The sequence below is a fragment of the Gracilinanus agilis genome, chromosome 4, assembly GCF_016433145.1.
Source record: "Gracilinanus agilis isolate LMUSP501 chromosome 4, AgileGrace, whole genome shotgun sequence".
In the NCBI taxonomy this organism is placed as follows: Eukaryota; Metazoa; Chordata; class Mammalia; order Didelphimorphia; family Didelphidae; genus Gracilinanus; species Gracilinanus agilis.
Genome location: NC_058133.1, coordinates 169,813,151 through 169,832,722, shown reverse-complemented (window position 1 = coordinate 169,832,722; position 19,572 = coordinate 169,813,151). Strand labels below are relative to the sequence as shown.

General features: G+C 42.9%; 2 protein-coding genes across 8 annotated transcripts; both read left to right on the top strand.

The window, feature by feature from the left end:
* The first annotated feature begins 77 nt into the window (after positions 1 to 77).
* Positions 78 to 4,174, top strand: S100A1 (S100 calcium binding protein A1). 2 transcript variants are annotated; one of them, XM_044673275.1, is made up of 3 exons: positions 78 to 182; positions 2,857 to 3,010; positions 3,854 to 4,174. In XM_044673275.1, exons 2-3 carry the CDS (start codon positions 2,870 to 2,872, stop codon positions 3,995 to 3,997), a joined length of 285 nt encoding a protein of 94 aa, XP_044529210.1. In that variant the 5' UTR covers positions 78 to 182; positions 2,857 to 2,869; the 3' UTR covers positions 3,998 to 4,174. The 2 variants fall into 2 exon arrangements, with proteins under 2 accessions (XP_044529210.1, XP_044529211.1); XM_044673276.1 differs by having other exon boundaries at positions 2,853 to 3,010.
* A 1,351-nt stretch (positions 4,175 to 5,525) lies between these two features.
* On the top strand, positions 5,526 to 16,198 carry LOC123244024 (chromatin target of PRMT1). 6 transcript variants are annotated; one of them, XM_044672261.1, is made up of 7 exons: positions 5,526 to 5,775; positions 6,790 to 6,871; positions 8,931 to 9,084; positions 9,732 to 9,815; positions 11,668 to 11,854; positions 12,622 to 12,759; positions 14,473 to 16,198. In XM_044672261.1, the coding sequence occupies exons 2-7, from the start codon at positions 6,807 to 6,809 to the stop codon at positions 14,673 to 14,675; spliced, it is 831 nt and encodes a 276-aa protein (XP_044528196.1). In that variant the 5' UTR covers positions 5,526 to 5,775; positions 6,790 to 6,806; the 3' UTR covers positions 14,676 to 16,198. The 6 variants fall into 6 exon arrangements, with proteins under 6 accessions (XP_044528196.1, XP_044528195.1, XP_044528198.1 ...); XM_044672260.1 differs by lacking the exon at positions 5,526 to 5,775 and adding an exon at positions 6,005 to 6,234; XM_044672263.1 differs by lacking the exons at positions 5,526 to 5,775; positions 9,732 to 9,815 and adding an exon at positions 6,005 to 6,234 and having other exon boundaries at positions 11,671 to 11,854.
* Positions 16,199 to 19,572: the final 3,374 nt, after the last annotated feature.

The following is a 19,572-nucleotide window of genomic DNA, read 5'->3' as shown; positions in this document are numbered from 1 at the left end:
TTGCTAGCTGGCCGCTTGCCCCACTGGCGGTCAGCCCGAAAAGGGGGTGGAGCTAAGGGTAGGAGGGGATGTCCAGAGTAGGGAGAAGGACGCCTGAAGTGAGATCTCCCCACTCGAGCTCTGACCACAGGACACGCAGCTTCATCCCTGTCATCTGCTCCCCTTCTGCCCCGAACCCACCCGTGAGTATTCTGCTTTGTCGGAGTCAGAGGGTGTGCCTACTACTTGGGGAATGGTGGTCTCTCCTAGAATCTGGGAATGGTGCTCAGTTGAGGGGGGCTATCAGCGAGCAATAGAGGACTTTGGGGCTCAGTGAAGGATCTGAAGGGTCTATCTGCGGAAGGATATCAGTTAACCTGAGAAATTCAGTGGTGGGATGAGAGGACAGATATTTCTCCAAAGACAATATAGCCCCTTCTTCTAGCTAAGGAATCCCCAAGTTTCCCTTCTCCATCCTTGGGGCTCCCTTGACCCCAGCTCATCTCTCTCCTGGGTTTAAGGGTTGAAGATAGAAACATCTAGGCCCTAAGCTTTTGCCCTGCTTTCTCTGCGATAAGTAGCCCTGGCTGGAGCCAAGTAGAAGACAGATAAGTTTTAACTGGACAGCTGATCCCAAGTCCAGACTTTCTTCAACCCCCAAAGGACCCTGGGAGGAGGGGGTGGGAAGAAGGGGGTGATTTTGGCTTCAAAGTAGTAGAACTATTCCTTCACCCCAGGACCTTTGCAAGCCCACCCCATGCCTTGCTTCTAGTTTAAGTCCCTAATAACATCCAAGAACAATAGATGAAAAATTGTTTTGAGTGGGGGTAGGGAGGAGGATGCTAGCAAGGGTGTTTCACTCACTTCCCTCTCTACTCAGTAACCTATTGCCTTGTTTTCCCTCTTTTCTTTCTTTTCTAACTTCCTTACATCTTCCTTCTCCCTCTGGCATTTTTCAACTCTACACTCAAGAAAGGCTCTCCTGAGCTACTACCTTTCAGAGACACTACACAGGGCACACTGTACACTTCCCAAAGGGTCCACAGGCATGTTTGTGGGGGAAACCCAAGGTTCGCTTGGCACCTCAGGACCGCCAGAACAGTGATCAGTGATGGGCTGGTAATAGGAGATGCCAGCCCCCCCTTCCCTTATCCCCCCATCAGACCCAGGCTTCAGGTTCCCATTCCACACCCCCTCCCCCCTCCTTGGTCTCTGTGACAACCACTTCTCATGTCCAAAGTTCAGGTGACACTCACAAGGGATCCATTGAGGAGCTGGAGTGTCACCCGATAGGACCCATTGTCCATCCCCCTTAGTCCTGGGGAAAAAGGTGAGAGATACCTGATCTAGGACACCTGAGATCCCCTCTGAGGATGGGGGTGAATGGGAGGGGGAGAAGGGTGCTGTTTACTCCCAGAGCAGAGGAAAGCAGTAACCTGGGTTTTGAAGCCCCTCTCAACAATGCCATATCCCACTATAACCTCACACACTTCATCCTCCTTCCTTCCCTCCATTTCCTTGCCCCTTGCCTCAAGGGAACCTCAAGCATACTATATTCCTCTTCATTTCTGATCACCCCCAACTAGACTCTCATCTACTCCCCCTCTTCTCTAGGGGGAAAGGAGTTTGTTCTCTGTCTTTTAGTTTCACCACCACCACCACACCTTAGAGCCCAGTTCTGGGGGATAAGGATCAAACATTCCTTTCTCCATTCTCACCATCCATGTCTGATTAGAAAGAGTTGATTCTCAAGAGGGACCAGTCTGACGGATTCTCAGGCATAGACAGTGCAGGCAAGGGGCAAAGGAACTAAAAGGAAGGAGGATATTAGAGAAGTCAGAGGGATGGGAGTAGGGGGCTAAGAACCCCTGGGGAGATGGAACATTGAAGATGGAGTATCAAACACAAGCTGGAAAAAGCAGGGGTATAGCACTGCAGCAGTGGCAAGGATCCTTCAAATTTCCCCTTTTAACTCTAGGAAAGGCTTCTTTGTTCTCTTCATGGAGAGGGCAAACAGGGGTAGTTACTAAAGAGACACCCTCCCCTGGGCAGGACAGGCTGGGCCTATGATAAAAATAGCACAGGAGAAAGACTTGTCCATTCCCTCATTCCTGGGGGCAGCTGCCTAGTGAGTAAGATGCCCTTACTTGCCCATCTACCATTGAATCTCTCTTGTTCCCTGATGCTGCCCAGCAATCTCCATTTTTAGCCCTCTCTCTTCTTGTACCTACAATGCCCCCTTTCACTACAGAGGTCCCTTATCTCCTACCCTCCAGCTTCCCACCTTTTCCCTGCTTTATCCCTATCTCCTGCCCTTTGTCTCTTTCCTTCCAGTAATTCCCTAGCCCTGATCCTTTAACCTCCCTCCTTTTCTCTGAACTTTTACATCTAGTTTTTGGACCATTGTGATAGACACCATAAATTTGCTAGAAAAATGCCAGGGAAATCTGAATCCTAGTCTCAACTCCCTACTATATTATCTTGGGCAAATCATTTCTTTAGTCCTCAGTTTATTCATCTGTAAAATTAGGAAATAGGACTCCATCCCTAAGATCCCTTACAGGTCTGATGCCTATGGTACTTTAAAAAATAGTAAGGCTGAATTAATCAGTTCTTTGGCTTCTGCTAACCAAGAATAATAAATGAAAGTAAAATGTCAATTGAAAGGATAAATGATTAATAATATTAAATATGGTCCTAGAGGATGGAATCTACAAAATGAAGGATGGAATCTAAATGAACTATAAATGCATTATAATACAAGGGCTTTAGGAGCCCAGGGCTCCCTGTTTTCAGGCAGCACTGAGCCCTGATCCCTGCCCCCTATCCCAACTTCACTCTGGTCTGACCTGGTGAGGGGTTGGTGGGGGGAGGTAGGTGTATTGCAGCCATGGGCTCGGAGCTGGAGACTGCCATGGAATCCCTCATCAATGTGTTCCACGCCCACTCTGGCAAGGAAGGAGATAAGTATAAACTGAGCAAGAAGGAGCTGAAGGAGCTACTGCAAGCTGAGCTTTCTGGCTTCCTGGATGTGAGTATTTATTTGGGGGATGAGGAGGTGGGGGAGTACCCTTGAGCTCCTGGTCTGGGAGCTAGCCCCCAGATTCAGATTGAATGGGAAATAGTCACCTTTCCTAGGGACTTCATCTCTCTTCTATCAGGTTCCCAATCCCTATCCCAATTCCCTCCTCCATCCCTTGCAGGTTTCCCAGTCTCCTAATTAATTTAGATCAATAAACATTTATTAAAGGCCTATCATATGCAAAACACTGATGGGCACTGGGGACTCTAAAGATAAATCCCTTTGCCCTGTTCTTAAGGAGCTCACACTCCTTAAACTGACTGAGGGGACCTGTTAAATACATGAAGAAGGATACAAAGGGAGCAGTAAGGTGGCTCAGTGGATTGAGAGCCAAGCCTAGACAACTGAGGTCCTGGCTTCAAATCCAACCTCAGATTTCCTAGTTGTATGACCCTGAGCAAGTCATTTAACCCCCACTGCTTCACCTTTACCAGACTTTTGCCTTAGAACCAATACACAATATTCATTCTAAGATAGAAAAGAAGGAAGGTAGGAAGGAAGGAAGGAAGGAAGGAAGGAAGGAAGAAAAAAAGAAAATAGTCTAAGTTCCAGTCCAGACCAGTTCTCCCTTCCCATCCCACTCACAGCCCTCTTACCTTCTCCCACATCGCCCCATCCCTTGCCCTCTAATTTTCTGTACACCTGTCTTTACTGTTTCTTTCATGTTCTTCTTCATTATCCTCCATAGTCCTACCCAAGTTCCCCAGTCATGTTCCTTCTCAATTTTTCAATACCTCCTAAAATCTTCCCAGTCTTCTATCACACAGATCCCCTACTTTACTCATATTCCAGACCCAGAAGGATGCCGATGCAGTGGACAAAGTGATGAAGGAGTTGGATGAGAACGGTGATGGTGAAGTTGACTTCCAGGAGTATGTGGTGCTGGTGGCTGCACTCACTGTGGCCTGCAACAACTTCTTCTGGGAGAACAGTTGAGCAAGCAGCCCAGCCCTGGCCAGCACCAATAAGCCCCTTCCCTCTCCCTCATTCCCATCATCACTCTCCACATGGCCCTCCCTCTAACCCTCAGACTCCCCCAATTCATGTCCCAGGCTTGGCCATAGCATTTGAGCTGTACTGCTCCATTATTCATTAAAGGCTCCTCTCCCAATAGTTGCTGTGTCTGTCTCCTTTGTGGTTTAGTGGAGAAGAGGTGCTATCTCTCCTTGAGAGGGTGAATATTGGAATTGGTTTTGAGCTGCAGAAAGTCCCTGTTTCCAAGATGCTATGGGGGTCTGGAGATTGGGCATCTGGGATTCCAGATCAATAGGGGGAAAGAGGTAGAGATGTACAGGACAACCCCAGTGTGCCTTGCTTTTTCCCTTTGAAAGGATGGAAGAGGAAGAACCCTCTTTCTGAAAAGGACTGAGAATCTAGAAGACAGGTAAAGAGGGCTGATAAGATCCCAGATCAACTCACGAAATTGTAATCAAGTCTAAAGTGTTAAAGAAGTAAAGTTGTTATCCCTTTAAGAAGCTCAGGAAGGGTAGAGGTCCAAAACTTATTTAGGATAATAGGACCTACAACTAAGCCTTTAAAAATCATTTTAATCCAAGAGTTCCTGTGTCATAGAAAGGTCTGGCAACTTAACAGGTACTTATTGATTGATTGGACCTTTTCTTTTTAAGTGCGTAAAATACATGAGATTACAAAATAAACCAAATATGTTTTAACAGTTATAAAAATATTTTTTAAAAAGCAAGTTCATGGACCCCAGGTTAAGAGCCCACCTGAGGGTGTAGCTCAGCAGATTAGAGAGCCAGGCCTAGAGACAGGAGATACTGGGTTCAAATCTGAACTTAAGACACTTCCTAGCTGGGTGACCCTGGGCAAGTCACTTAACCCTCACTGCCTGTGCCAATATTGGAACCAATACACAGTAGAGATTCTAAGACAGAAGGGAAGGAGAGTTTTTGTTGGGGGGGAGGGGGGCGGGGTTTAAGAGCCTGCCTGTTTGAGAGTGCAACTATCATAGCCACCACCACTACACCTTTTGGATTAAACCTCAATTTGGTCCTGGTTCCAGTTTAAGATCTCCTGTTACAGCCTGGAGGGGCACAAGGAACAGGACCAGTAACAAGAGAACTGGGTGCTGGGATAGGCAGTGGGACCCGGAGGGGATGCGGCATTAGAGTACCCAGATTTACCGCTGCGACCTGGTCTCACTCTGAGTCAGAGGGGCTGGGAATGCCCCAGGAGCAAGAGCCAGTCAGAGCCCAGGACTGCTGGGTCTGAAAGGCAAACGTCCTCCGGCGTACAGCATAAATGTCCGTTGGGGATACCCGTAAACGTATACAAAAGCACAAAGCATTCACTCAAACGTCCTCACCCAGGGAACGCACGTGTTACTAACTTCTGAGGAGGGCGGGGCCCAACACAAGCCCCGCCCCTCGCGACGCGCGCGAGTCTCACGTCAACGCCAACGCGCCGGCGCCATTTTGGCCAGTGCCGTTCGGCTCTGAGCTTGGCGGCCATTTTGTTCGGGTCGTCAAGCGAGAGTTGGTCGCGGCAGCTGGCGGGAGGGCGGATTGAGAGAAGAACGGACTCGAGGACCCAACAGCCAACCCGTCACACAAGTGACTAACTATCCTTCGGCTCAGCCCAGCGCCTTCACCCTCCCCAGAAAAGCCCAGCGCGGCCGGTCTCCGGCCCCACAACCGCAACCGCAGTGGCAGCGGCGGCCCCCGGCGGAGCGCTGGCGTCCGTGTCCTTTGGTGCGTGTGCGCGTGCGCGGCCGGACCGGGGGCCCGGGTTGGGGGGGGAGCGGTGTGTGCGAAAGAAAGTCTTTTGGGGGGACGCGAAGAGGAGGGCGTGAGGCAGAGGAAAGAGAGGGAACGACCAAAGCGGGGATGGGGAAGAGAATGCGGGGCGGGAGATGGGGGTTCGCCTAGCACGTGACGGGGACTGTAGCGCTGCGGGGGGGTGGGGAACCAGGCTCGCGAAGGAGAGAACGAGGGAGGAGAGCGTTTGAGGTGGGAATCCCGAGAGGCATAGGAGAAGTAGAGGGAGGAGCATCTAGGGAGTGACGGGGTTTGGGCGAGGAGACTTGAGAGAAAGGGTCTCAGGGGCAGGGAATTGGAGGAGAGACTGAGGTGAGAAGAGAAAAGAGAGGTGAAAGGTTTAGGCCCCAAACTTCTGAGAAGAGTCAAGGGGCACGATGTGTATACAGAGTGGTAGGTTCACAAATATTAATTGAATTTGAATAGATGGTTGGTTTGGGGGTACCAGGTGCTCCTTGGAGACAAAAGAAAATAAGATCTTTGGGTTTCTGAGGAAAACAGAACCTTCGAGGTGCAGTAATGTAAAGAGCACCCTGGGAGATCTCTTAGAGGCAAGGCACTTTGCCAACTAGCAAATTCTTTGCTCTCCCAGAAAAGTCTGTTCAGTACCCAACTTGGTCATAATCAGCATCCAGCCTGGCATCAGACTAGTTGAAAGCCAAATGATGGAGCTTCTGCTTAATAGCTCCACCACTACTTGATTCTTCTTGAAGGAGGAGCAAGAAGGCAGGCCTCACTTGGTAACTTATGTTGGGAGGATTGTTTTCTATTATGTGGCTGTGCTGGTTGTTCATAGCTTATTTCATTTGATCTTCTTTTTTAAATCAGCAATGAATTCTTAGTAAAGTCATAATACCTATCCTAACTGCTGATTGTATCTGCCCCTCATAGAGATGAAAGATAATGTCCTCCTTTCTGTTTGATTAATCTGTCTGTTTTCCTTTACAGATTCCCGGGATTTGAAGATGGCTGCACAGTCAGCTCCGAAAGTTGTGCTAAAAAGCACCACCAAGATGTCTCTAAATGAGCGGTGAGGCAGCCAACAGCAACTTCAACTCCTACATAAGAAAACTTTACTTAAATTGGCCCCGGGGTCCAATACACTAAAAACCATCTTGGTTTCTGGCCCAGTTTTTAAGTTAAAGCTAACTTAAATATCAACAGAAGGCTAAGGACCTCTGTTCTTAAGTTGCTGCATATATGGTACGCAAAACAAATTGGGCAATGTTTCAAAACTCATTATCAGTAGCTGTTTACCTGTTAATCTGGTGGGATGTGTTTTAAATTAAAACACTTCACACCCTCCCTTTTTCTTCATGTTTTTTACATTGATATAGGGGATGCTGCAGCACGGTAGCATGTTACCCTGGCTGTAGGAGGCTTGCTGCCCAGTCCAAGGCCGACAAGATTGTGGTCTGGCCTGTAAGAGGCAGGTAGCAGGCCAAAACTTAGCCCAAAGGCCCTTGAATGCTATTCTTGGACCTTGTAAGAGGCACCCTCTTTGCTTCATCTCTGCATCTTTCAGCACTGCTTTAGGTTTTGTTTTTATTTCTTTTTCTGTTAAATGTTCTCTTCTGTTCCATTGAGTTTTCATGGATGGGACTCATTGGAGTGTGATCACATTCTTAGTTGTTGCACTAATGCATGATTTTTTTCAAGAAGGCTCACCTGGGGTAATTAAGGGAGATACCACTTAAGTCCAGGAAAGTAAAACTTTAAAATGTAACACCACAAAGACCTGTGTTGAGAGTTTTTATGTTGTTCCACTAATTAAATTGAAAGTAAATTATGTTGTAGCACATGGCAAACTAGTAGGAAATTTTTTTTAACTGTTTTTCTTCAGCTTAATATTTGCCATGAGATGCAAACATATAGTAGATAGAAAATGGACTTTAGAGTCAGGAAGGTCCAAGTTCAGGCCCAGCTTCTGATATTCTGACTATAATCCTGGGCAAGTAATTTAATTTCTGAATGCCCCAGGCAACTTACTAAGACTTTAAAGTTATGGCAGGATGAAGCCTTCTTTGGTAGTGGCGCCTCCTTAATCTCAGACCAGAAAAAAAGAAAAATATTCAGCATGAAGGGTCATACAGGTATGGGTGGATAGAAAAGTCCACCTCAGAATCAGGAAGACCTGGGTTCAAAGAGCCACTGGCTGTGTGAACTTAGTCTGGTCACTTAACTTCCGAGGGTTCCCAAATGAGAGGTTTATAGGGGGCCTGACTTAAAGTCAGACCTCATTCATATCCCAACTCAGACACTTAAAAAGGATGTAGCCTTGGGCTAGTCATTTATTAACCAGTCTGGACCCCAGTTCCTCATCTGTAAAATGAGGCAGTTGGGCTAGATTGGCCTCTGCAATCTTCATGACCAGAGTTTCAGAACAAGTGCCACTCTGTAGTGGTAAATGAATTTTCCTCACTGGGGAGGGGTTTCCTATCCTGATTAAATGATAGGCAAAGGGGCTCCCCCTCCCCTCTAAAAAGAATTTCATTATGTGCCCTAGATTCTGTCTTAGTTGGTGGCATGTGGTGAGATTGATTATAAAATCTTGTAAATGTTCTTTACATGTAACTAGATTGACAGAGACAATGAGAAAACTTGATATACTCCTCTTTGATATGGAGGCATTATTTCCATGGAATTTGAAGGGTACTGTAACTGTTCCACATTCACCCATAAGGCATACCTTGGACCAGTTCCCTCTAAAATTACTTACCTGATTACCCCACCCCAGGGTATTTGTTTTGTCTTTTTCTGATTCTTTGTAACATCTTCTGTTTCCTGTCATCACCATATCTGCTTATTGCGTGTTTTTCATTCCTTCCACTTTTCTAAAAGCAGTAACCTAAGCCCTTGTTATCACTTTTGAATGAATGTACTGCACTTACCTGCATTTCTAAGTTTCTGATTCTTGCACGTTTGTGGAAACAGAGGAGTCCTTGACCCACATCAGCCTTGATCTAAGCGTACCATTTTACATAAAGTTCGTGGGATCTGGAGCTCCTGGTCTAGAGAGCCATGAAAATGCCAATAAATGTTTTGTAATAAAGCTTTTATTTAAACACCCATTTTGTTCGACCTTGAAGCTTTACTAATATGCTGAAGAACAAACAGCCGATGCCAGTGAATATTCGGGCTACGATGCAGCAGCAACAGCAGCTAGCCAGTGCCAGAAACAGAAGACTGGCCCAGCAGATGGAGAATAGACCCTCTGTCCAGGCAGCATTGAAACTTAAGCAGGTGAGAGAGTAGGTCATAATCCTCCAGAGGCAGCTGGTGATGCCTGTCAGGCAGCCCTACTGATGGATATGCAGGATATGGTGGATTATTACAAGGTGGCTCAGGGTAAGAGCTGAGGATTTTCTGGAGGGAAAAAGGAGTTCAAAGTATTTTATTTTGGTTAACAAGTATGGAGAAGTAACCCACTGTCTTTTGGTGGAGGGAGGGTGGTTTTCACAGTTTAGTGTGACCTGGATCATTTTATAGATACTAGTGTTTTGTACTTTTTTATTGAAACTTCCTCAGGAAATCCAATTGAAGATCTTGGCATCTACTGCCTCCCCTTTATTTTCTGATCGTTTTGAAGGTATTGTTAAATGACTTAAAAGCTAGGAAAATATGCTTTTTATTTCTCCTTCCCCTATCTATAAATTCTGCATAGTCAATTTATTTGTATTGACAATGCTTAGTAACTCAGAAAAGGAAGTAATTTTAGAATTGGTGAAGGTATCATGCCTTCACTCCCCCAAACTCACATTATATCTAGAAGAAAACAAGAAATCTTGAATATGTGATTAGAGATTATGGTTTTCCACCTGATTTCCAGGAAGTCACAATCCATATTTCCACCTAGATCTGAAGTAAAACCTGCTCTTTATTATTCATAGACTGTGTATGCAAGTCCGGAGAGTGGCTGTGGAAGGATATGTCCAAGCTGTGGCTGGCAGTCTGGAGGGCGGTGCCATCCAACTGTAAGGACTTGACATGGGAGCACTGCATGGCTGTGCTTAGATCTAGTTAAATATAACACACTCTGAACCATTGGGCTCACTGGCCAAAAATAAGCAAGGCTTTCAGCTTCACCTACCACAGAGTGGCCAAAATATTTTTTTTATCATTTAAAAAAAATGGTGGTGGATAGCTTCTTCAAAGAGTTCAAAATGAGGATGAGTTCCTGGAGATAAGACTCTATAGATTATTTTAAAAGATTTTATCAGTGAAAGCTATATGCCTTCAGAAACTTAAACAGAGTGTTAATCAATGCATTGTCACTATAAATATTTAGGAGCCAGTAATGATGGCCAAAAAAAAAAGTAGGGTTTCTGCTATAAGAAAAAAAACACCCCTTTGTGACTGTTAATGAATAAATATAAAGGGTTTTTGGAATGGAGCCCTGACTTCACACTTCTGGTGGGTCTTTAAAAAAAGGAACTGTATAGACAGACCTTTTCATTTCATGGCTTATCTTATAATTGGGTAGATAGCACTTCAAAAACTCCTTCTTTGGCTTAGAAACAATTTGCATTCATATTTGATCTTGTCTGGGAAATCTGCATAATAATCAGGCAACCTGTTAAAATTAAGATTGAGGGGATTATCACCAGCCTGTTATATAATGACTGGAGGAGATCAAAAGTACCTACTATTGTAGAGAACTTAAGGAAGGGTTTGAGGGTGTTGATGACTTTACACAATGGAAAGACATCTCATTTATCAAATATGGAAAAACATTTATCAGACCTCTGGTTTTCCTCAAAGACTGCACTTAATCTCATTTGTGAGGGGACATTTTTCTCTCTTGAGACGAGCTATCTTTTGCAGTCCAGTGTGTTCTCCTTGTAAGGAAGGATCTGTGAAATCTTCACATTTGCCTAGTACAGACTTGCTCAGAAAGGTAGTCAATAATTGTCTTAAAGATGGAAATGTTTAGATTATTTGCTTGATTGGTACTAAAAATGATTAATATTGGTACTTGTTGGAAAAATAGACATACGTTTGTGGATTTTTGAAATTTAAGGTTTGAGAGCTTATAACTTTTTGTGTTTATTCATCAAATTCTGAGGTAAAGGAAGGAACATCTACAAATGTAACCCTGAGAGTGAAGCAAAGGACCACATTTCAAGCAGGAAAATCAGTCTAGGTCATAACTTCCACAGCTCAAATAAATTTGTAATTGACATGCCAACAGAAGGTAGAATGAATATTATGATTCTCAGAGGTCAGAATTCCCAATTTTGGAAGGTAGAATTTTTGGTTTATATAGTGCTTTGTCAAGTATACCCCTAGTCGTGTGAGCAAAGTACCGTGGGAAATGTTTTGGTTTTGGACCCAGATGACCTACATTCAAAACCTAACTCCACTACCCACTGAGAGAAAACTCTTGGGACCTCAGTTTCCTCATCTGGGAAACAAAGGAATTGGACCAGATGATCTCTGAGGTCCTAGCTCTGACCCTAAGATACCTATAGCATTCTCAAAGTTAAGTAACCAAAAATGGAAAAACAACCAACAAAAGCCAGGATTTGAAAATAAAACTCAAAGTCTGAAGAGATTTTGGTGTGTGATGACTGAATTCAAAACATATTCAGGTAGTTTGATGCTTTCCAAATTCAAGACCACACTCAAGCTTCCTTCTGACCAAAACTCAACTTCTTTTCCTTTTGAGGCAAGTACTAGCAGCTTCTGTATGGAAATCCTTAGGGCACTCACTGTAGGGCTCTCCCTCCGTGCAAGGCATCTCACTTGCTTCTCTTTGTGCTCTGTGAATCTCCATCCTCTCTGGATTCTTTCCTGATCTTAACCTCTACAAAACTTTCCTTTCAGAAGAGCTTAAAACAGCGTCTAGGTAAAAGTAACATCCAGGCACGGTTAGGCCGCCCCACTGGCCCCTTGGCCAGGGGAGCAGTTGGAGGACGGGGTTTGCCCATGGGCCAGAGAGGCTTGCCACGAGGAGGACTTCGTGGAGGACGTGCTACAAGAGCCCTGCTAAGGGGAGGAATGTCTCTTCGAGGTTAGTCCTTAAAACTTTTATTATACCATATCTCTCTTCCCCTTTATCTCATATGTTACTTCAGGACATATAATTTTTAAATCTGGCTGCAATACTTATATTTTCAGGTCACTTGATTTTAATATTATGCAGTGTTCTTTAGTAAATCCATTTTTTTTCTCATAATTTACGCAGTGGTAAATGGCTTTGATCTGCATAAGAAGTAATCCATATCTTCCCCATACCATTTTAAAATAACTTGCCACCCTCCTCACTCACTAATGCAAGAGGTTATATTTACTTAAGGAAACCTGTGAGGTATATAAAGTTCTGGTTGGCTAGAACTTCTCATTGGATGGGCCAGCTTCTTTTGTTTGTGTGCTATGTGATATTCTGATATATCATGTATAAAGAACTTTTAAAACCAATATTGATGAACATAATACAGTTTTGCATTTTATCAGATGCTTTCAGATTCTTTGTATATGAGTTGTCCCTAACAAGATTGTGTAAGCTCCTTGAGGGTAAAGATGGTCAACTATTTTAATTCCCCAGAATATTAGGGGCAGGTAGGAGGAGCTCAATATATACTTGTTGAAATTAACACATGAAGAGCAAATTTCTAGTTAAGCACCCATCCTCCCAGTGTAGACTTGCCTTGGCCAACCTGGAAAGTGTCCAAATTATTCCTTACCATTTAAACCTTACCACCTTCCCCTGGCTGGGATTTAAACTTTATTATATATCTTGGATTTACCTGCATGTGCATTGTGTCTCCCCTCTCCAAGGTCAAAACCTGCTCCGAGGTGGACGAGGCGTAGCTCCCCGAATGGGATTAAGAAGAGGTGGTGTCCGAGGTCGTGGAGGCCCTGGGAGAGGGGGCCTAGGGCGAGGAGCAATGGGCCGTGGAGGAATCGGTGGTAGAGGTTAGTCAGCTACCATCTTCAGAAATGTGGTTCCCCTACATTTCCCTAAAAAACTTAAGCACATCTTCTGCTCCACTTTGTCATAAGGAGGCTTTAGGGAAGGGGGGGTGGGGGGAACAACTTCTATCCAAATTCATAATGTAGAAGCTTTGTGTAGAGGTTTTCTCCTAGAGTTTTTCCAAAGGTTGATGTTAGGCATATAAAACACTTTATTTGAATATAATTTCCATCAACCTGATTTGCTACCAGTTTCTTTTCAGGTTGTTGGCAAGTTTAAATTGTATAATTTGTGATTCTCATTTTAATTGACCCAGATAAAAACTATTAAATTCAACCAATATTTATTGAGCTCCTACTATGTGCAATTCAGGTATGTACAAGATTGGGCAGATGGTGGTGAATGGTGATCAATATTAAGAACCTTTGGGCCACTGGGGAACCCTGAGACTTAAGTCCTTTTTTGGCCAAAGTATGCAGGTATGATGGTTTGACATATGCAAGGATGGAATTGCTATTTACTGCTGGTTTCCTAGCTTTTGTCCAAGTTTTGAAAAAATATATCCTACATCCTTCCTATTGTACCTTTAGTAATGACCTTTTGACCCGCCCCCACCCCAAAAAAATGCCAGACCTGGTGAGATCTTTAAATTTTCCAGGCCAAGAGAGAAAATTCCCAACATATGAACCACTGTTGGCATAACTTAGTTGGATGAAGGTGGTGTCTTAAGGTCATTGTGTAGGTTTTCTATAATTTAAGACCCAGAGCTCTTAGAAAATGAAATCTAATGCCTTGGGTTATCTGTTTTTTCATTGTATACTGTCTGGTTTCTTGAGTGAATGCTAGGCTAAATTTGGTTTGCAGGATGAAATTGCATATTGCCAAACTTTTTTTTAGAACTGATTCCCAAGTTTCCCTAGGGACAAGACTGAAGTGGCTGTTATATTGAGTGAATTGGAACTTTCTTAGTGAATGCTTTTAAATGATTAATTGCTTGTTGGCTTAAGCATGACTGGTAGGTAGAGTAGGATGTATTGACAGCTGGGGTTACTTATTGGTTCCTTTCCCATCTCCCCACACAGTTCCTGTGTCAAACTACACATAGGACAGTAGAGAAATGGCTTCTGGTCACACCAACCTTTGAGGTATTCCGTAATGTTTTGCCACACTGAAGGATGGTCTGGTTTAGATGTACAAAAAGGAAAAAGAAATACAACTCAGATTGTTTATTTGGAGGCAGTAGTGGTGAATTTGCAAAGATCTCAAGGCTATGAGATTTTATGTCTTTTCAGATTTATTGATTTAAATTTTTTCTACTAGATCATAAGATGTCAACAGGTCTCAAGTTTTAATTAAAGTATCAATCATGGAGAAGAGGGTATAGTAATGAAAAAAAGGAATTCAGCAAAAATAAATTCTTCACCCATAAGGTAATGGATAAAATCATGCTGAAGAAACAAACCTTGAACAACTTTATTCCAGTACACATTGTGCTCATTGTATCAGAAGATTTGTGTACTCTTCCTAAGTTGCCTACTGCCCAGAGTGTTCATTTTGTTGAACAGAATTGTTTTTTTTTTTTTAACTTCTGCCTCTTCATTTTTATTTGTTAGGGTCCTTTTTTATTGGCATGAAGAGCATATCCACTACAGTAAGCAACCTAAAAGCTTCATTACACATTTCATTGTAACTCTTTTTTTCTTTCCCTGGATCAGGTCGAGGCATGGTGGGCCGAGGACGAGGGGGCTTTGGTGGTCGAGGTAGAGGTCGTGGACGAGGTAGAGGTTCTGCCCGACCTGCACTGACCAAGGAGCAGCTTGACAACCAATTGGATGCGTATATGTCTAAAACAAAAGGACACCTGGATGCTGAGCTAGATGCATATATGGCTCAGACAGACCCTGAGACCAATGATTGAGGCCAACCCTTCCTTTTAGAGACAATTCTTCAAGTTCATTACATCTGTAAGGACCCTGAGCTAACAAATAAGAAGACCTGACAGATGCTGGAAGGATCTATCATAATAGGTTGTGGACTTTATTCAACCACCAGTTCATACATTTTGTGTGTTCCTTTATTTTTTGATACTGTGTTGGATGAAACGTTTGTGTTTTGTTTGTTTTCTTTTCTTTTGAATTGGTTTTATATATTTTTTTTCTATACTCCTCTGAACTTGAATGTGACTGCCTGGTAACTGGAATTTGCCTCCTCCCCCACATCACCCACATATGCACTGACATGTTAATATTGTCCCCATTCAGTCTTTAGGCACTACACTAAGGCCCTAGAGAAAAGTCTAGCACAAACCTTACTGAAGCTCTTCCTCAGTTTAGAGGTTTTAAAGAGAGGGCAATAAAAAGAAATAGTAATTGTTCTGTTCTAAATCTTACACACTCACTGGCCTCTTTTTAAAAAAGAAAGAAAACTTTTTTAATTTAAAAAAGAAAGAAAACTTTTTAAAATCTGGAGGGAGAAGACACACTGCAGCAATGGTGAGGGAGCTAGTTTGTTACCTTGGGGACCAGGTAACAATCCTATAATAAGTTACCAATGGTAATCAGGTTTTTATTGTGCAAGTCCATACCTCACATAGATCAGGGTGTTATCCATAGTAATAAGCCATCTTTCTTGATACAGAAGCTTTCCTTCTGTACTTGTATCATTAACAAAATGGGTAATATTGGTCAATCTATTTACCTGCAGCAAGTGTTTGGCAGATTCTTAAGAGGGGAGGGGAGTGAGAGAATTACTGCAGGGTAACTGCCAGGTGGGTTCTGAGAACACCTTAGAAGTGCTATTATCTTTGTTAAAAACCAAACAGTTTTCAGTCTAGAACAACTTTGGATTTTATCCCCCACATTAACTTTGCTTATCTCTTTCTTTCTCTTGAAGTTTTAAAGTTCAGTCATATCTTTGTCAGCTATTCCAGTTTCAATAGAATCTTGTATTTCTGGTTCATTGTAACAAAGAAGAAACAGTTCTCAAATTCAACCAGGCCTTTTGACCTTTTTCTTGCTGTGTTCCTTTGAAACTTCACAATCATTACAGGTGATGGGGTTCTGCCTGTTTGCTTTTCTTCCTGGGTAGATGATGAACCCTGAGAGGGCAGTGACCCTAATAGTTTTCTTCTACATGTTTGTTATCCCTCACTTTTAACCTGTCTTTCCACCATGGGAACAATTTTCTCCCCTGGTAACATGTATCCGTGGTTTGAAGCCTAAAGTAAAGGTACCCCAAAAGTAGGATATTCACCATCAAGTTTATTAACCATCCAAAATAAGCCATTTAATGTGAAGTTGAACAACTGGTATGAAGTTAGAAAGACAGAGGTAGAAATAGCTTCATAATGTGTATTTCTCTAGTTAATTTTTCCACTTTCTTTGCCCATACTGTTTCAAGTGGATAATAAAGGTTCCAGACCCTAAAAGCTTTAAAGAATAAGAAAGCGTGCTTGTGGGTAGTTATGTGTTAACTCCTCCTAATAGTTTTACCCTGACTTTTTTTTTTTTTTTTTTTTTTAGCTCTATTGAGGAGAGCTACTGGATGAGTTATTCCCAACACCAAGAAGTTCTCTTATATTCCCCCTTATGCATATCCATCAACCTTTCACAGCTGATGCATTTTGTCATTTCCTTTCATTAAAAAACTCACCCCTATTTGCACATGTTAAGGAATGTTTTATCTTTGACTACTAGTTTGTCCCACTACTAGCCTGTGACCTCAGGAGAAAATTATGTAATTGTTTCAAATGTGTTGAGGCAAAAAGGGCTGCAAATGGCTAGGAGGGGAGGAAACTCCTGGAGATAAAAGAATTTAAGTGGGAATTTGTAAATTCCCTTAAATGGAGTCCTAATTTGAATGGTCAAAAGGAAGAGGATCATAAGCCAAGAATACTTTAGGGAACTCCTCATTCTCCAGGATGGAGGAGAGTGCCCTAGACTAAGGAGCCAGCATTCACCGGAAGTGTGAATGGTGGGGTGGGGATTAAGGGTTTGGAGAACTGATAGGTTACTAGAGAAGTACGGGCTAAATTTGAGAGTGAACACCTGGAAAAAAGTTGCTAAGGGACACAGGATGAAGTAAGAGATTAGCCAGAGTAGGTGCTAAATCCCCCTTGCTGGCACAGTTTTGTACTCCCTGTTATGTTCATATCCAGACCAGGTAGGATGAAAGTTTTGCCCATGAGGAAATTTCAGTAACAGTGAGGTGAACTAGGGTGTGGAGCCAAGCTCAATCAGTGTTAACATTCAATGTACCCAAGTGACACCAAGCAGTCATACTTAGGCTCTAGGCTCACTCTACTCCCAACAACCAACAGCCTCCCCTTCCCAATATCCCAGACCAGCACCTTCAAGGTTCCTGCTGTCACTTCTCAGTGTCTCCTCCAAAGACTATCCTCCATACTATCCTCATATTCTCCCAGCACCAGATGCCCTCCTATACCAACAAAAAGTGTGGTCCTCTCAAGGTGGGATGGAAAAATGAGAGCTACCAATTTGGGGTGGGGTTTGCCTCCCTTTCCCACTTCTCTAGATGCTTTTCCTTTTTGGTGAAAGAAGAATGTACTCCTGATATCAAGGTTATCCATTGTTTGCACCAACCCTTCATGCCCTTTGCAACCCCCTGAGCCACCATAATCATCACTGTCCTCTGACTTGCTGTTAAGTTCTCCCTAAAAGAGAGAGTGGTAGGAAGCAGGCACAGCTCCCATCCCTGGATTTATTCATGAAATCTCAGACTTGGAACCTGTAATAAGGAATTCACTACTGTAAGATTTAAACTATTATCCAACACTCCAAGAATTATATTTTATAGGGTTTATTAATAATCCCTTGAAGTAGAAGGAATAAAAAGGAAATAGAAGTAAAAAACCTAATTAACAAAATTAAAATCACATGAGCAAGTTCTCCTGCCTCTTCCTCACCTCACCTTCACAACTTGCTATCACAGAGAGAGAGAGAGAGAGAGAGAGAGGCGTGGGGCTACACCAAATTTATATCCTTCCTCTGTCAGCATGTAAGGTGAGAGGGAACATTGGATGCTGTGAATCATAGTTTTTAGGGTAACATTCTAATTACACACTACCACACAGAGCACCCATTCCACCCTGGGACTAAGGTAACAGCTCTGCTTTCCTATACATTCTCATTACCCACACTTGGCAAGGTCTTGAACACCACCAGATTTATTGATGGATTCTTACATACCTCTTCTTCATTTCTCATAGGCAAATGTTTACTTCCTATTTTACAAAGATCCTTCTTCACTGAGGATTACCACTTTCCTGTCTCTTCCAAATATACTTCGACCTTCCAAACAAACTTTTAAAACTTCTCATATATATATGCATACAGATAAAGTTTACAAAGCAGTTTACATATATAATTTTTTCTGGTTCTCACAACAATGTTATGAGGTAGGTGCTATTACTAGCCTTAATTTACAGACCAGAAAACTGGTTCAGAGAGGTTGTCACATGCCTATCACAGAGCTAGTAAGTATGGGAGGCAGGATTCAAACCCAGGTCTTGAATTTGAGCCCAGTACTCTACTTACTACTCCAAGCTGCTTCTTTTAACAATCCATTATATTCTGTTTTTCTTTTCTTTCCAGCTAAACTTTCTCTTACCTTCTGAAAGAAACAACCGCCTACTCAAAAATAATCTTAAACTCAGTGTCAGACTATAAAGTCTCTTTTATTTCATTCTCTCAAGAATGAGCACTCACGAGCCTATGTTACAATATTGCAGCCATCTAGAAATACAAAATATGGGTGCAGCCAGCCTCCCTTTTATCCTGGTCCCTGATGCAAAAATGGTCCCTCCCCTCGTTCACTATTGGCTGTTTACATGAGTTACAATCTTATCTCAAAAGCTAGCTAATCAGAATATGCAATTTACAAAATCGATTATTCCAATTATTCAAGGAGTTTTAACCAATCAAAACAAGGACTGTTCCAATCCTATCTATCTTGTAAATAGAATTAGCTCGAGCCCATTAATAGTCAAAAATCTACTCAACCTAGGCGTGCTAATGATGTCACTCTAACCTCCCTTAGTGGGGAGGGGAAACGAGTTACCCACACGTGACAATAAGTAACAAATCAAGAATAAGGGACTGCCCTTTGGGCAGTCCAAATCAATGTAGAAACTGCCATTTGTCCATTTGAATTAGAGGTGGACCACAGGAAGTGATGAAAGATACTATCTCTTTAAGTAAGTTAGTGAACTTCCTGTGGGGGCAGTTGCCGTCTCCAACTGGAAGAAGAAGCATCTCCTGATACCACAGACTGCTTACACTCAATATTGTCACGTGGGTAAGTTAGGCTGACTTCCTTGGCCTTGCTGGGCCACTTCCAAACTCTGCCTATCTGGCTGCTGGGCCTTGTGGCTTACAGCTTCATTTATTTAGCTTTTTAACCTTCTCTCTCTCTGTCTAGGCCTTTGGCCTGGACTAGCCTCTCCCTTTTCTCTTTATTCTTATACTGATTGTAAATAAACTTGCCTCAACCCAATGCTGACTTGGGTCTGATTTAATTATGGAATCAACCTGAATTGTTGATTCCTGGCGGCCACACATTTTAATATATATATCTATAAATACCTAATTTTCCCTCTTACAATCTGCATTTCCTATAGCCTTTTATGGGGATAGCTTATCAGTTTAGGTCTCCTCAGCTTGAGCTGATAGGGTTTTGAGGAAATGGGACTTAGGATCAACACTTGGTGGCATGGCCTGACTTCTTCCTACCTTGACTCTATTTTGTATCTTTGCAAGAGGAGTCCACTACTTTATAGGTTCCTGCTCCCCACATCT

Bases quoted from the DNA above. Each gene is read 5' to 3' on its own strand.
- LOC123244024 (XM_044672260.1), top strand. The intron at 6,872-8,930 runs GTGAGGCAGCCA...TCGACCTTGAAG, and splicing joins AAGATGTCTCTAAATGAGCG to CTTTACTAATATGCTGAAGA. The intron at 9,816-11,667 runs GTAAGGACTTGA...CTTTCCTTTCAG, and splicing joins GAGGGCGGTGCCATCCAACT to AAGAGCTTAAAACAGCGTCT.
- S100A1 (XM_044673275.1), top strand. From the start codon at position 2,870: ATGGGCTCGGAGCTGGAGACTGCCATGGAATCCCTCATCAATGTGTTC. The intron at 3,011-3,853 runs GTGAGTATTTAT...CTCATATTCCAG, and splicing joins AGCTTTCTGGCTTCCTGGAT to ACCCAGAAGGATGCCGATGC.